Source organism: Danio rerio, chromosome 16, assembly GCF_052040795.2.
Source record: "Danio rerio strain M-AB ecotype USA chromosome 16, GRCz13ab, whole genome shotgun sequence".
Lineage (NCBI taxonomy): Eukaryota > Metazoa > Chordata > Actinopteri > Cypriniformes > Danionidae > Danio > Danio rerio.
The window spans coordinates 58627501-58645000 of record NC_141036.1 but is presented as its reverse complement, the minus strand read 5'-3'; the positions used below and the strand labels follow the sequence as shown (position 1 = coordinate 58645000).

General features: G+C 38.9%; 3 protein-coding genes across 11 annotated transcripts in view; 1 reads left to right on the top strand and 2 right to left on the bottom strand.

Moving 5' to 3' along the window:
• smpd5 (sphingomyelin phosphodiesterase 5) overlaps positions 1 to 17500 on the bottom strand; it is a 706732-nt gene that overhangs the window by 526160 nt on the left and 163072 nt on the right. The window lies entirely within an intron of this gene.
• The window catches only part of brd9 (bromodomain containing 9), a 164123-nt gene that overhangs the window by 100822 nt on the left and 45801 nt on the right, over positions 1 to 17500 (top strand). The window lies entirely within an intron of this gene.
• The window catches only part of trip13 (thyroid hormone receptor interactor 13), a 22917-nt gene that overhangs the window by 306 nt on the left and 5111 nt on the right, over positions 1 to 17500 (bottom strand). For 3 of the 5 annotated variants that reach the window (XM_087285389.1, XM_087285390.1, NM_200582.1), the window contains exons 3-14: positions 17303 to 17456; positions 17075 to 17201; positions 16812 to 16867; positions 13312 to 13402; positions 13125 to 13197; positions 9003 to 9066; positions 8843 to 8929; positions 6966 to 7072; positions 5283 to 5436; positions 1730 to 1842; positions 1581 to 1650; positions 1 to 129 (exon numbers count right to left, since the gene is read on the bottom strand). The exon at positions 1 to 129 is cut by the window's left edge and continues 306 nt beyond it. In XM_087285389.1, coding sequence (XP_087141515.1) covers positions 34 to 129; positions 1581 to 1650; positions 1730 to 1842; positions 5283 to 5436; positions 6966 to 7072; positions 8843 to 8929; positions 9003 to 9066; positions 13125 to 13197; positions 13312 to 13402; positions 16812 to 16867; positions 17075 to 17201; positions 17303 to 17456 — 1192 coding nt within the window. In that variant the 3' untranslated portion in view covers positions 1 to 33. Of the gene's footprint in view, positions 130 to 1580; positions 1651 to 1729; positions 1843 to 5282; positions 5437 to 6965; positions 7622 to 7929; positions 8930 to 9002; positions 9067 to 13124; positions 13198 to 13311; positions 13403 to 16811; positions 16868 to 17074; positions 17202 to 17302; positions 17457 to 17500 lie in introns of all 5 variants that reach the window. The other 2 variants (XR_015510326.1, XR_015510325.1) reach the window with 1 other exon arrangement.

The window sequence follows — 17500 nt, the reverse complement described above, 5'->3', positions numbered from 1 at the left end:
GGATGCAACAGCAGAACATCAGTGTGATTTAGCTCAGACACAGTTGACCAAACTCGCCTGCTCCTGCCTCTGTTTGTTCACAGCGTGCTCCATCGCTGTCAGAAAACCCTTCAGCGTCATTGTAGAGGTCTGGGGGAGGAGGAGGAGGAGAAGGATAAAGGAAAGAAAAAAGAAGAAGAAAAAGAAAAGAAAGAAAAAGGAAAAAGAAAAAGTAAAGAAAATGGAGAAGAAAAAGACAGTGAAAGGTAGAATAAAAGAAAAAGAAAAAAGGAGAATAAAAAGAAAAAAGAAAGAGGAGAAAAGATAGAGAAGAAGGAAAAAAAGGAAAAGAAGAAGAAAAAGAGAAGAAGAAAGAGAAGGAGAAAAAGACGGAGAAGAAAAAGAAAAGGATAAGACGGAGAAAAAGAGAAATAGAACAGGAAAAAGAAAATAACAGAAAAAAATAAGAAAAAGGAAAAAAAAGGGAAAAATAAAAGGAAAGGATAAAGAAATAAAGTAAAAAAGAAAATAAGAAGAAAAAAGTAAAAAAGAAAAAAAAGAAAAGGAGGAAAAGAAAAAAAGGGAAGAAAAAGAAAAGACAGAGAAGTAGAACAAGAAAAGAAAAGGAAAAAAAGAAAAAAGGAAAAGAAGAAGAAAAACGGAAAACAGATAAAGGGGAAAAAAGAAAAAAGAAGAAAAAGAAGAAAAGAAAAAATAAGAAAAAGAAAAAAGGAGAAGAAAAGACAGAGAAGTATAAAAAGAAAATTAGAAAAAGAAAAAGAATAAATGATAAGAAAAAGACAGAGAAGTAAAAAAAGAAGAAAAAGAAAAAAAGAAAAGAGAAAAAAGAAAAGGAAAAAAGAAGAAAAAGAAGAAAAGGAAAAAAGAAGAAAAGGAAAAGAGAAGAAAACGAAGAAAAAGAAGAAAAGGAAAAAGAAAAAGAAGAAAAGGAAAAAGAAAAAGAAGAAAAGGAAAAGGAAAAAGAAGAAGAAAAAAGGAAAAATAAGAAAAAGAAAAAAGGAGAAGAAAAGACAGAGAAGTAAAAAAAGAAAAGAAGAAAAAGAAAAAGAATAAATGAAAAGAAAAAGACAGAGAAGTAAAAAAGAAGAAAAAGAAAAAAAGAAGAAAAAGAAAAAAGGAAAAGAGAAAAAAGAAAAGGAAAAAAGAAGAAAAAGAAGAAAAGGAAAAAAGAAGAAAAGGAAAAAAGAAGAAAAGGAAAAGAGAAGAAAACGAAGAAAAAGAAGAAAAGGAAAAATAAAAAGAAGAAGAGGAAAAACAAAAAGAAGAAAAGGAAAAGGAAAAAGAAGAAGAAAAGGAAAAAAGAAGAAAAGGAAAAGAGAAGAAAACGAAGAAAAAGAAGAAAAGGAAAAATAAAAAGAAGAAGAGGAAAAACAAAAAGAAGAAAAGGAAAAGGAAAAAGAAGAAGAAAAAGAAAAGAAAAAGGAAAAAAATAAAAGGAGAAGAAAAAGAAGAACAGAAGAAAAGAAAAGAAAAGAAAAGAAGAAGGAGACGCATTACGTGTTGTTAGGAGACGTGTTAGGTCAGCAATACTTTAATTCATGGTAAAATCACATGATATTGTACAATGAAAGACCAAGTACCTTTCCATACAGCGCATGAGCCAGGAATGGGATTTTCCTCAAGGCTCTTCCACTGAGTCCCACACTCCTCCTGTCCAAGTAGAGACACATGTAAAGACAGGCGTTCTCAGAGATGTTCATTAAAGTTTGTGTCTCCGTCAAACACTCACTGAGAGATGTTCATCAGACATAAGCTCAGGCGGGTCACGTCGCTCTCCATGAAGTTCATGGTTTCCAGTTCCTCCAAACTCACCAGCTGCTGTCTGGGGTAGATGATCTGACGCTGCAGGGAAACAGGCAGCACTGTTTTACTGAGCTTAATGTCGAGGAATACTTAAAAGTTACTATTAAATGTAATATATGACATTTTTATTTGATTAAATGCGCCCTATCAACTCAACACAACGTGACGTAAGTTTCAGGACAAAAAGAAGGAAGACGAGACCCCTCAAGATAGAAGGCACAGACTATCAATCAGGTCTTCTGCTTTGATGACGATAATTAGGCTATTATTAAGAAATAAAATTTAATATTATTAGAAAATGGAAAAAATCCTACTTTAATAATAATATTAATAATGATGATGATTATTATTATTAAGTAGGATATTGTTAATATATATATAAAAAAAAAGTCTTCTTTTACAATTTGACACATGCAAACCACTGCAGAAATGTGCTAACCAGCAGGCTCAAGTCATATACAGTACAGATCCTTAATAAATAAGCTACTATAAATTAAAGCATTAGCGTATGTTGTGTTTTTTTTGTTTTCACAAGCTTTGTAGATGCAACAAAATTTCAACTCAAAAAATTTTCAAAATAATAGATCACCTATAGCTTTCGTCATGAGCTATGGCTGTCTTTAAAATGACATCAAAGTGCACTGCGAAGTAAGCGCAATTGTAAACATGAAGATTGCTAAAACTGAACTGTAAAAATAGTTTGAAAGCAAATTACACCTAAGGTACATGACCGTAATGCTTTATTTTTACAAATCATTCCAAATTTAAATGTTAGAATGTTCTAAATGATTAGGGTATAGGGGGGATCACTGGGAATAGAACACAGCCAGGAACTGTTTTTAACTACAGCTCCAGAGGTGTAGTTGCAAGCTGAGAATTTTCAGATGCAGTTTGCGAATGTTCGTCAGAACGATGGATTTGGGAAACGCCAAATCAACAAACTAAGTTTGTAACAACGCAACTTGTGACCTTAGAAGCGCAACCCAGCATGATTTAAACCGTGTTCTAAATAAAAGCAACAGTATGCGATAGAAAACATGTTCTGCAGATTAAGAGGAGTTTTTGTTCTAACAAACACCTGGAATTGATATTAGAAACGGCTTCTGTTTTCTCATCTGGTAATAGTGAGATCTGGATTTACTGCTCGTCTCCTCTTAAAGAGCCCATATTATGGGTTTTTGAAAATTCCCCTCCATGTAGTGTGTAACACAGCTCTAAGTGAAGTAAAGTATCCAGCTAAGGCTTAAATCTGTAAGAGTACAGTGTTTAAAACGGTTGATTCATCTATAAAAGAGTCGACTCATAGTGCTTCAAACGAGTCGCCTTGATACCGATTCATTAGGTGTTTCGCCATGACGTACGAACGAAACCAAGTTATTCACGTGCATGCGCAAACCCGGGAGATTTCAAACTTGAGGCCCCGCCCTCTGACGCAGAAACCCAGAGACACACACACACACACACACACACACACACACACACACACACAAATATGCCGGTGGATTGAAGTCACACTGCAGATGGATATATTGAGTCTCTACCCAAAGATGAAACCTCAGCATTATAGCCAAGCAGTTGGAAACTACTGGAAACTTCTGGAAACTACATGCTACAAAGAATACTTCATCAGCGTTTGTTAAAGGAAGGATCAGTAAATAGTAACTTACTGATGGACATCAGGATGGGTTTCTTCCTCCATTTCTCAAGTGTAAGTACGTGCGATTAAAGTTGCCTCGTTGACTCTAGCTTGCAAATGTATTTAGTTGTGATTTGTTACTTGTAACCGCGTGTACTGTATCAGGTTAACTGGCTATATTCTCTTATCGCGTGCAAAGCCACGTTAAAAACGCAACGCGTGCTGCTTTGTTAACGGAGCTCCGTGGATGGGGAGTAGTGTGTGTGTCTGTGTGTGCGTGTGCGCACGCTGTCGTCCGGAGGTGTGTGTGTTTGTGTGTGTGTGTGTGTGCGTGTGTGTGTGCGCGCGCGTTGTCGTCCGGAGCAGGGTTAAGTGCGTGTGTGTGTGTGCAATATGTGTGTGTGTCTGTGAAAAGAGCAGAGTGAGAAGCTAGGAGATCTCCTCAACTGTTTTTGGAGTTTTTGCTCAATAAAATAGTTAGTCGTCTGAATTTTCAAGTCCATAGTCTGTATTTACATTGACCCACTGGCAGCTAAAATCCACGCCTACACTATCGAGCGTGCATGAACTGTGATTACTTTTATATTGCTGATTAGCTGCTGGGCATTTCACTCTCTGACTGAAGGCAGTCGACCAATCGCAGCAGACTGTCATTGGTCCAATCAGAGCAGATTAGCTTCGCGCTAAGGAGGGGTTTGGGAACAAATGAATCACTGGACGATTCATACAGGAGTCGCTGGGATAATTAGGTAAAAATAAATGCAGATTATAAGACCACAAAAGTGTTTTTTGACCTTGCATGCATATTAAACTGTTGTTGGAGACCCTTACAACCAAGATATGACCCTATTTCATGTATAATATGGGCTCTTTAATTAAGACGCGGCTCTAGTTAGTGTTGATTGTCCTGTCTCTACAGATTTGGTAAGTGAGCGACCAGTGGTCTTTTTGTTTATTCAGAGGCAAAGTTAGTTCATATCGGACTAACTATTACACTAAGTTTAAACATGTTAGCACCACAATCAAACTTACTGTCATCGATGATTTTCACTGCATTTAGTGACCGGAATAACACACGCGGCTTTCTGACGCTACCTGCCGTGTGCATCTAAGTTTCCGGGAAATGCGGAGGGTTTTTTTCTCTCATTTGCCGTGCGGTATCAAACATTGCATGAAACATACACGCTTAGAGCAGTTCCTCGAATCAAATATCTCGTTTGTCGCGAGGGGCATGAATGAAATTCCTGAATGAAAGAGCCAAACTGCAGTTAAAGTCCACCATTTAATCATTTGTCTAATAATTTGATTACTGATGTCCATGTAAACACTTTCTCCCCTGTGTGTGTGTGTGTGTGTGTGTGTGTGTGTGTGTGTGTGTGTGTGTTTTAAATCTGAAAATCAGCGGGTGCTAAAATCGACACTCCCATTTTTATGCAAATTCTTTGCAAACCCTTCCTCTTTTGTTCCTCCAACACTCCCCCCTAAACAGAGCTGGACACGCCCACTTTCCTGACTTTTTCCAAAGTAGAGGTGTGAAAACACCCTGCTGAGACATAGGGGTTTCATGGCCCTTTAAGATAAATTTTAGAGTGAACTATCCCTTTAAAAATCTGTCAATCAATGAGACTAGTACTGTGTTCACATGCTTTGAGCTGTTGACATATGCTGGATAAATTGGTGGTTCATTCCACTGTGGCGACCCCAGATTAATAAAGCGATAAATGAATGAATGAATGAATGAATGATTACAAAACTTATGCTACTTGTAATTCATTACTAAAACACTGGTGGTGGCATAGAAATGCAGGTGTTTAACAGTTAATGGACACAAACACACACTCACCTTCATGAGCTCCTCCAGACTGGACAGATAGATGTTGAATATGGCTTTGGCGCTCGGTGGGCCGATGTACTGCTTTATGTCAGCTCTGTCCACAAACGCCAGATCAATCTTTTCTGTGACGTTGGATGTAGTGAGGATGACAACATTTGGGTGGCTGAATCAGGAAAACAGCAGAAAATTAAAGCGGCATTATTTTAACTTGCATAAGATGACAATTCAACCGGCTTATTTAGTGGCATAAAACAAAGGGAAGGATTAAAAGATGAAATTTGTCAAACATTTTTGAAAGTTTAATGCATTTCAATAAGTGCTGTGACATCATTAATCTCAATTAATGTCAAAGTAAAAGGTTTCTTAATATTTTTGAGTGCATTGTGCATATACTGTATATGTATTTAGCGCATATACAGTAGACAACATCTAAAGTGGACCAAAAGGATTTTCAAAATTGTCCTAAACAAGAATAAGTATTGCTTAATAGTTTTAAAACAAATTTGATGGAAGGTTTTGGTCCACTGTAAATGTTGACTACTCTGTATGTATAATCAGTTGAATTCAGAATTATTTGCTCCCCTTTAAATTATTTTTTCTCTTTTAAATATTTCCCAAATGATTTTTAACAGAGCAAGGAAATGTTCACAGTATGTCTGATAATATTTTTGCTTCTGGAGAAAGTCTTATTTGTTTTATTTCGACTAGAATAAAAGGAGTTTTTAATTTTTCAAAACCCATAATTATTAGCCCCTTTAAGCCTATTTTTTTTGATAATCTTCAGAACAAACCATCGTTATACAATAACTTGCCTAATTACCCTAACCTGCCTAGTTCACCTTATTAACCTTGTGAAGCCTTTAAATGTCACTTTAAGCTGTATAGAAGTGTCTTGAAAAATATCAAGTAAAATATTATTTACTGTCATCATGTCAAAGAGAAAATAAATCAGTTATTAGAAATAAGTTTTTAAAATTATTATGCTTAGAAATGTGCTGAAACAATCTTCCCTCCGTTAAGCAGAAATTGGGGAAAAAATAAACAAGTGCTAATAATTCAGGGGGGCTAATAATTCTGACTTCAACTGTATATAGTAAATATGAATTTACTTTTATGCATATTTGCTTTTTTATATATATATATATATATATATATATATATATATATATATATATATATAAAAATATATTTATATATATATATATATATATATATATATATATATATATATATATATATATATATATATATATATGTAAAAAATATACACAACATACAAACATATATTATGTAAATGCAAACTTTTATTTTGGATGTGATTAACTGCCATAAAACTTTTGACAGCCTCACGTTTATTGAAATATTTAAAAAATAATAATAATAATTAAATCACATTAAAGAAGCATAAAGCGATTTTTACCAAATTCTGTTAATATTTGAAAAGCATCAAAAAAAAAAAAAACACCACAACCCAAAATCCATAACCCAAAAAGACTTATTGTTTTTAAAATGTCAGCTATCATTAGACACGCCCCTCACTGCTGATTGGCTGCAAATGTCAAAAGAGTTTTCAACTCTTGCATACTGCACATTTGAAAGCAGGAACATGCATTTAGTAAATAGTGATTCTGATTTTAGGCAGGCCTTTGTAGATGAAAGTGAGTGGTGAGGCACACATCAAGAGAAACTGACCGTTTGATCTGGTCGAGTTGGGTCAGGACAGAATTGACCACCCTAATAGCGTCAGACGGCTCTGTTCCTGCCTGAGCAGCACTTCGGGCCGCTGTGAGACTCTCCACCTGACAAACACACAATATTACAGGAATGCAGCGTTCATGTGATGCAATTAAATAATAATCTGCTCTATAAACAGTATCTGTCAAAATCTGACAAAGTGACTTCTATTGACAATTTAGTAGTTTAATAGATGATATAATGTCTAAGAAATAATATATAGAGAATATACAATAACAGAAAAACTACTGGCAGTTTATTACAAGGTTTTTGTAGCATAATATACAACACCAACCCAGGAAATATAGCACTTTTTGCACTATTTATTTTTTATTATTTACATCCTGATGCAAAATGTGTCTAAACTTTTTTTATTTATTTATTACGAGTGAAAGAAATATGAGGATATCAAAGTTGTGGACATTATTTTGACTGTAAATACTGCATAGGGACTTAAATCAACTACTGTAAATCAGTAAGAGTATTGTTCAGATTTATTAATAATAACATTACCTTTCATAAGAGTATGTGATTCAGGTGTTTTTCCAGGATTATTTACATAGTTTTATAAGACCATTCTCAACAACTGTGTGCCCAAAACCATCCCTATTGACCTTATTCTCCACGGACGAGTGGGCGCTGCCATTTGAATCTTTTTGGCACGAGACTTCCGGTCTCATTCACTTTCATTCATTTTTAGACATTAAAAACTGCTCGTTTCGCGGTTTGATGTTGCAAACTGATATTTCCTTGTTATATTATTCTAGTTGGTCTGTATAGTTATGCAAACATTTGTTTGTAGAGCAAGTAGTTTGACCGTTTATTATTCCTTGTCATTTCTCCCATAGGCGACTGAAACGGAAGTTCTAAGACAATCGCAAAAACAGGAGCACTTCCGCATTTTAGAATAAGGTCAATAGACCAGACGTGACCAACCCTGTTCCTGGAGATCGTCCTTCCTGCAGATTTCAGTTGCAACCCATATCAAACACACCTGCCCGTAATTATCAAGTGCTGTTCAGGTCCTGATTAATTGATTCAGGTGTGTTTGATCAGGGTTTGAGCTGAACTTTGCAGGAAGGTCGATCTCCAGGAGCAGGGTTGAGCACCCCTGCTATAAACCATCAAACACAAACAGCCCTGGACTGCTTTAAGTGGTTTGTTAAGCAAAAAGTCAGCCCAATGCAACAAAACAAACTGATAAGTGAGGTTTATTTATAAACTAATTTCGAGAGGATCACGTGCTTATGATTGCTTGGAGCTGGCCATTATTCAATTTATGATTCAACAGTCAGACGGTTCCTAAGCCACTATAAATACCCCAAGTTCCATGAGACAGCCGTCTTCGTTTTGAAGAATCCCCCCTCCACCTCCTTTCCTAGATGGGTGGCACAGTGGCCCAGTGGTTAGCACTGTTGCCTCACAGCAAGAACGTCACTGGTTCTAGTCCTTACCAAGCCAGCCAACGTTTCTGTGAGGAGTTTACACATTCTCCCCATGCTCACCTGGCTTCTCCGGTTTCACCGTCAAAAAACATGCAACCTATGTTAATTGACTAATCTAAATCGGCACCATAGACATGCTCCTAGTAAATAGTTATCTCTTAAGAGCAATCCCTATCTGTTCATTAGCTACTACAGCAGGGGAGTTCTCCAGATCTACCTGAGCTCAAACTCCCCTCTCGCCTTGCAAACACGGGGGAGCCCCAGGCTCGAGGATCTTATGAGCTCAGGGCTCTCTCCCGAGACAACATGCCAAACACGCTTTATAATCAACCATCAGCTAGGTGTGAACTCTTGAAACCACTTTCAAAGAAACATTAAAGATAAGAGAACCTCGTCTATTAGGACGAACACCAGGGCATCTTTATCATCAATGAGCTCCTGAATCTTCTGGAACATCTTCGTCACCAGTTTTCCACTCTGTAAAACAATCACACCTGTTCATGACATCTCACACACTGATCTGGAGAGAGTGCAATGCATGCAGCTTTACCTCCGAGAACCACTTGGAGAAGAGACTGTGGCTGTTGATCTCCACAAACTGGCTGTGTGCATACCTAAAATAAACAGTGGGCAGTGCTAAATAAAGGGGTTCATACAGGTTATACAATGGTAAACGTTAAATTAAAGAAGTGTACTAGGGGTGTCAAAATTAATTGTTTCTCCGGTGCACCACGATGCAGACGCGGACGATTCGGTATCGGTTCAGTAATAATCATAACCGGTTATTATGTACTGACGTCATTTATCTCCTATGCGCTCTGTCGCGAGGGAGGTGAGCGCGGGTATTTACAACACTCAGCCAACTCAGGGCCGGGCCGTGGCATAGGCACCATAGGCAAATGCTAAGGGTGCTGTACATGCAGGGGGCGCCAGAAATGAGCGCGGTTCAGTTGGTTTTGTTTTCGATATTCCTGACACACATTCAGTGATAGATGGCAATAACTCAAAAACCTCTTACCCTAAAAAAGATCTAAAGTGTGTTTTCTACAAAAAGACAAAGCTGGTTATGTTTCACTGCTGTCTTTCTTTTTTTTCGCTCGACATTACGAGCACTGCTCCGTTTAAGCCCTCGCAATATGTGTTTAGCCGGGAGAGCTCGCGCTGAGAGGAGCTCTCAGTAAGGGACCGTCGGAAAAGTGCTTCTTTAAAAAAAAAAAAAGTTCTTCGCTCAGCGTGAGCTCTCCCTGTTGCGAGGGCTTAAGTGTGTGTGTGTGTGTGTGTGTTTGTTTATTTGTTTGGTGTTGTCTATGTTTGTGTGTGTTTGAATGAGAGACAGTGTGTTGCTGTGTGTCTGTGTGATTATACAGACAGCTTGTTATAGCTTCCTCTCTAAAATATAACACTGTATATGGAAAGCATCGTCAATGCACTGTGATGCACCGAGATATCGTATTGAATCGAAGGCATGATAATCGTAACCAAACCGAACCGTGAGACCCGTATAGGTTCACACCTCTAAAGTGTACCCTGAAAATCTAGGACTTTCCTCAATTTCCAAAAAACATGAAAACACAAAAAACCCTCTCCAGTTGTTTTAAACCTGTTTGAGTTTCTCTCTTCTGTTGAGTAAAAAATGAAGACATACTGAATAATGCTGAGAAAAAAAACTTCCATAGCATTATTTATTCCTACTATTGATGTCAATGGTGCTTTTTTTACATTTCAAACCATCCCATTTAACATAACGCATTAATGTGAGGTATAAGGTATATGCCGAAGCATGCTAATAGGACTTTTAACTTGCCAGTAACCTGGGTTAAGCGCTTTCGGTGAACTGTTTGCCATTGCAAAAACGGCACGTTTAAGGTCTGTTTTCTTTAAAAATCATCAATCTCCACTGGCTGAGTGATATCCGATATAAAGTGGGTCTCAGATTGTACAAGAAGCACTGCATTAAATTACATTTCCCCCTGCCATGTCTTTATAATATGAGCATTTATTTTACCCCGGTATATTTAATGGAGCTTCTGTGCTAGCCTGCCAAATCTGACGGGCGAGTGCAAGTAAACGGCTTTTTTTTCTCGTTTTATGCTTGAGCAACTAAATGAATGCCAAAATCTGTTTAACTGATTGTATTTTAACTACATTACAACATCGATGCTGTGAAAGGAATCGTTTAAAATGGAAAAAACTAACAATAACAGGTAACCGGAAGTGTATCAGCATGGGAACAGCACTAGCTCGGCATATGCCCTATTGAAGGGGCTGTATGCAAGTTTTTGACTGCTTTAAATCATAAAAATAATATAGATTGTATGCACATTTATATGTTTGCTAGTTGGTGGAAAACAGTGTGCTTCATTTCAGTCATGAAGGCCCTCTTGACGTATGCGGACGCAGCTGAAAATGTGACCTCCAGAAGACAGCTGCAGCCTCCGAAATGAGAGATACAGAGATATAAAAATCCACACGAGGTGGTTTTCAATTAGCAAATAATACAAATATTACAAACTTAAAAATTAGCTGAGCAGCTTATTGTGTAATGCTGATGATGCACAGGGCAACGTTGCCAGGCAATATTTGAGAGGGATATCGCTTGGCTATTTTACAACCCGCTTGTTATTATCACACATTAAAGTGAATTTTAGATGAAGTCATGGTGTACACAACAGTCTCTGGACTTGCTGCAATATTTGACCAATCTATAAAAAATTAATCACTTTCTGGATATTAGGCATAGATATATACACTCACCGACCACTTTATTAGGTACACCTTACTCTGAACTGTCTTCAGAGCTGCCTTAAATCCTTCGTATAGATTCAACAAGATACTGGAAATATTCTTTACAAATTTTGCTCCATATTGACAAGATAACATCACTCAGTTGCTGCAGATTTGTCGGCTGGAGCCAATCATCCCAAAGGTGCTCTATTGGATTGAGTTCTGCTGACTGTGGAGGCCATTTGAGTACAGTGAACTCATTGTCATGTTCAAGAAACCAGTCTGAGATGATTGAGCTTTATGACATGGTGTGTTGTCCTGCTGGAAGTAGCCATCAGAAGATGGAGACACTGTGCTCATACAGAGATGGTCAGCAACAATAGTTAGGTAGACTGTGGCACTGACACAGTTAGTCAGTTAGTACTAAAGAAAATCTCCCCCAGACCATTACACCACCACCACCAGCCCCGTGCAGAGACCATTCAAGGAACATGCAGCACTGAAGACCGGTGGGAAGGGGATTGGGGGTGGAATGTCGCGGACAGAAGTGCAGGGTTGTCGCAAACTGAATAGCGTTGGGGGTGGGGGGGTTGTCACCGACAGAAGAGCGGGGTTGTCGCGAACTGAAGAGTGGAGGGGGGCACTTCAGAACATTTTGGGAGGGCACTTTCTAATTAAAACTGAAAAAGGGCATGTGCACTGCACAGGTTGAGCCCTATGTGTGCACATGCCTGCCACCGCCAGCCTGAACCGCTGATACAAGGTAGGATGGATCCATGCTTTCATGTTGTTGAGGCCAAATTCTGACCGAGCATCCGAATGTGTCAGCAGAAATGGAGACTCATCAGAGCAGCAACGTTTCCCCAATCTTCTATTGTCCAGTTTTGGTGAGCCTGTGTGAATTGTAGCCTCAGTTTCCTGTTCTTAGCTGACAGGAGCGGCACCCGGTGTGGTCTTCTGCTGCTGTAGCCCATCCGCCTCAAGGTTGGACGTGTTGTGTGTTCAGAGATGCTCTTCTGCAGACCTCGGTTGTAACGAGTGCTTATTTGAGTTACTGTTGTCTTTCTATCAGCTGGAACCAGTCTGGCCATTCTCCTCTGACCTCTGGCATCAACAAGGCATTTGAGCCCACAGAACTTCCGCTTACTGGATATTTCCTCCTGTTCAAACCATTCTTTGCAAACCCTGGAGATGGTTGTGCGTGAAAATCCTAGTAGATCAGCAGTTTCTGAAATACTCAGACCAGCCCGTCTGGCAGCAACAACCATGCCACGTTCAAAGTCACTTCAATCCCCTTTCTTCCCCATTCTGATGCTCAGTTTGAATTTCAGCAGATCGTCTTGACCATGTCTACATGCCTATATGCAGAAATTTGCATTAACGAGCAGTTGGACAGGTGTACCTAATAAAGTGGCCGGTCAGTGTATATTGCAATTGTACACTATACACTAACCCGCTATAACATCGTCACCAATGACTAAATCTCCAGAAGAAAGTCAAAAACATTGGTGAATTGTAGCTCTGATGGACATGAGGGTTATAAATGACTGAAAAACAGCTGCGGATAAAGTTTATCGATCGTAAGTGCTCAGTTTGTGAACACATCTCTCTATCGGTGTGAAACGGGCTAAGCCACTCATCAAGCACGCCCGCTTTTCTTGGTGTTGTCAATCTGGCAACCTGCATGTGTCGGAGTAGTGAAAAGAAACCCTCTCCAATATTCTGAATTTAGACTGCTATACCTAGTTCAATCCAACATAATGCAACTTTACCGTAAAGCACCTGAATCTAAAATTTTCCAGGGACATGATTTATTAAATCTATTTTTTCAGATTGACAAACCTTTAATGATTTAAAGGACTCGTGGGAACGCTGAGAACAGACACAGGATGATCAGCGGCGTTTTTTTAACTACTTGTTGTTTTTAATTTGATGAAAGATGCCACACCTGTCAGACAGTCTGATGGAGAGTTTCTGGGCAAGTCCTTTACAGAGAGATGTCTTCCCTGTGCCAGGCGGCCCTGAGGGTTTATGACACACACACACACACACACACACAGCAACTGTATAAACATGGCATGGGTTCAATAAAGACAGACATTGCTGAACTTGCAAACAAGCTCTCATTGTCTTACCGTGAAGTAATACGACACGATTCCAGGCGATCAAATTGCTGTCGACATTTTTGTCAGAGAAGAAAATTGTTGTGGAAACATAATCTAAGAGCTGGAGACAATAAGGTCATGTTATGGGACGCCAACATACAAAGATAAGTGGTAATAACGCAATGGCAGAAATGTGTCAACTATTAAATACGCATATATACTGTGTCTGGGTCAAAGAGACATCAGCATCATCACATTTTGTTTAACAATATTAAATGGAATTTATATTTAGGCAAAATTTAAACTAGTGCTGGGCAAAGATTAATCGCATCCGGAATAAACATAATATATGTGTGTGTGTATTATATTTATTTATTATATATATGTCATACAGACACATACATAGAATCAAAACAATATAAAACTATTTTGTTACATAGAGATTTCATTATTTATATACAAGTTGTATCATATACATATTTTTATATGATGTATGCATGACTGTGTGTATCCATATATACATAATACAGTGCATCTGGAAAGTATTCATAGCGCTTCACTTTTTCCACATTTGTTTATGTTCCAGCCTTATTCCAAAATGGATTAAATTCATTAATTTCCACAACATTCTAAAACAAACCCCCATATTGACAATGTGAACAAAGAGTTTTAGAAATTGTTGTAAATTTATTAAAAATAAAAAAGCTGCAAAATCAGATGTACATCAGTGTTCACAGGCTTTGCTCAACACTTTGTTGATGCCCCTTTGGCAGCGATTACAGCCTCAAGTCTTTCTGAATATGATGCCACAAGCTTGGCTCACCTGTCTTTGGGAATTTGTGCCCGTTCCTCTTTGCAGCACCTCTCAAGCTCTATCAGGTTGGATGGGAAGTGACGGTGTTCAGCCATTTTCAGATCCCTCCAGAGATGTTCAAAAGGATTTAGGTCTGGGCTCTGGCTGGGCCACTCAAGGACATTCACCGAGATGTTGTGAAGCCACTCTATTGATATGTTGGCGGTGTGCTTTGGGTCTTTGTCCTCCTGGAAGATGAAGCGTCGCCCCAGTCTGAGGTCAAGAGCACTCTGAAGCAGGTTTTCATTCAGGACGTCTCTGAGCGCTGCTGCATTCATCTTTCCCTCTATCCTGACTAGTCCTCCAGTTCCTGCTGCTGAAACACATCCCCACAGCATGATGCCAACACCACCATGCTTCACTGTAGGGATGCTGTTAGCCTGGTGATGAGCGCTGCCTGCTTTTCTCCAAATGTAACGCCTGGCGTTCACTCCAAAGAGTTCAATTAGAGTCCAATCAGAGCAGAGAGTTTAGTTTCTGATGGTCTGAGAGTCCTTCAGATGCCTTTTGGCAGATTCCAGGCGGGGAGTGTCTTCCGTCTGGCCACTCTACCATACAGGCTTGATTGGTGGATTGCTGCACAGATGGTTGTCCTTCTGTAAGGTTCTCCTCTCTCCACAGAAGAACGCTGGAGCTCAGACAGAGTGACCATCAGGTTATTGATCACCTTCCTGACTAAGGCCCTTCTCCCCGATCACTCAGCTTAGATCTCCGGCCAGCTCTACGAAGAGTCCTGTTGGTTAAACATCTTCCCCTTGCAGATGATGAAGGCCGCTGTGCTCAATGGAACTTTCAGAGCAGCAGAAATGTTTCTGTAACCTTCCCCAGCCTTGTGCCTCGAGACTATCCTGTCTCGGAGGTCTACAGACAATTCCTTTGTCTTCATGCTTGGTTTGTGCTTTGACATGCACTGTCAACCCTGGGCCCTTATATAGACAGGTGTACGCCTTTTCAGATCATGTCCAACTGAATTGAACACAGGTGAACTCCAATGAAGCTGCTGTAACATTACCAGAATGAACAGTGGAGACAGAATGCACTTAAGCTCAATTTAGAGCTTCATGCCTAAGGCTGTGAATACTGATGTACATCTGATTTTTCAGCTTTTTAACTTTTAATAAATTTGTAACAATTTAAAAAGCTCTTTTTTTGTCATTATGGGGGATTGTGTGTAGAATGTTGAGGAAATAAATGAATTTAATCCATTTTGGAATAAAGCTGTAACAATCAAATGTGGAAAAAGTGAAGCGCTATCAATACTTTCTGGATGCACTGTAAATATACACAGTACATAAGATTTCAGTTTTGCCCAGCACTAATTTAAACATTATTTTCACGTGTAGTTACAAGAACAATATAAATAAGTGGTCATAATAGGTTTCATTATGTTTTAAATCTTGAAAAAAAATGGCTAACCTAGAAGTACACTTGACAGAATCATGTCATGACATATTAAAATGGACCCAAAAAATTAATTACTGTCATCTGGAATGATTATTCTTTGTCATTCTGCATCAAACCACAAAGTCTCAGGAGCAAGGAGTTTTTAGCATTTCAATTTGAAAAAAAAAAAGTAATTTAGTATCATAATTTTCCCTTTATATATTTTAATAAGTACAGAATTAAAGTACAGCTCAGAAGAATAGGTGTAATTATGTAGCATCTATTTGTTATGCTTAATGAAGATTGAACATTCGGCCATATATATTCATTTTCTTTTTGGCTTAGTCTCTTTATTAATCTGGGGTAGCCACAGCAGAATGAACCGCCAATCCACCATTTACTTTAAGCAGCAGATGCCCTTCCAGCTGCAACCCATCACCGGGAAATGTCCATACACACTTATTCACACACATACATGGACAATTTAGCCTACCAAATTCCCCTAAGGCGCATGTCTTAGGACTGTGGGGGAAACCGGAGCACCTGGAGGAAAACCATACAAATGTGGGGAGAACATGCAAACTCCACACAGAAACGCCAAGTGACCCAGCTGAGGCTCAAACCAGCGACCTTCTTGCTGTGAGACAAATGTGCTACCCACTGCGCCATCGTGCAGCCCCTCAGCCATATTTTAACTTCTTTTTTTTCAGTCATTCATTCGTTAATTCATTTTCCTTCAGCTTAGTCCCTTATTTATCAGGGGTCGCCACAGCGGAATGAACCACCAACTGTTCCAGCATATGTTTTACGCAGCGGATGCCCTTCCACCCACAACCCAGTACTCCATACATTCTCACATTCACACACACTCATACACTACGGCCAATTTAGTTAATCCATTTCCCCTATAGCGCATGTGTATAGACTGTGGGGTAAACCCATGCCAACACGGGGAGAACATGCAAACTCCACACAGAAACGCCAACTGGTCTAGCCGGGAATCAAACCAGCAACCTTCTTGCTGTGAGGCCACAGTGCTGACCACTGAGCCACCCTACATTTTATTTTTATAAAGACATTTTATTTGAATTTATCATGCTCTATATGCATTTAAAATCACTTTATTTATGCATTTTGACATGTATTTGACCCATAAACTTACATATTTTGCAGTTTATTTAAATCCAAACAGCCTACATTACAATACAAGACTTCATCTCCTCTTGTCCACAAACATAAATCTGCGACTTAAGTCCAAATAACTTCAAAACGGCAGTGAAAATGTGAGTCTTACTTGTGTTTTGATGCCTTCCTCATAAATCAAGCTTTCCCAAACGCCATGAAATTCAACTGCAAGGAATGAAGATGATGTTAGAATAAGCTAAACCCATGCCAACATGAGGAGAACATGTAAACTCCACACAGAAATGAAGCCTGACCAGCCGGGACTCGAACCAGCAACCTCTGTGCTGTGTGCTGAAAGTGCTAACCACTGAGCCACCGTGCACCCCACTATTGATAATTGTGCTACGTGAATAAAAATGAATGGATAATCACCTGCTGGGAGGAGCCAAAGATTGGCAGCAGAAAGCTCCTCCTCCTCCTCCAGATTGAGCGTGCTCGGACTGTCATCATTCAGAGTGAAAATATGGATGCAGAGGTTGTGAACCTTCAGATCCACAAGCTGTGAACATAACAGAAATATATCGCATGTAAAATGTGAAAAATATCATGTAAAAACAGAGACAATTAAATGCAGAGTGTAAAAAAGAAAGCTGCATTTACTTTCGGGCCAGTTACGTCTGCTATAGTGACTGACTCCACATTTTTGGTAAGAAACTCATTATCAAAATCCATCCACTTGAAAGACCTTAAAACTGTGCTGTGTCGATCCAGCAGAGACAACACATGCGTCCTCACGTCAGAGCGCTTCGCTGTGCTGCAAAGACCAAAGATGTTCATTTAAAACAAGCAAAAACAAAT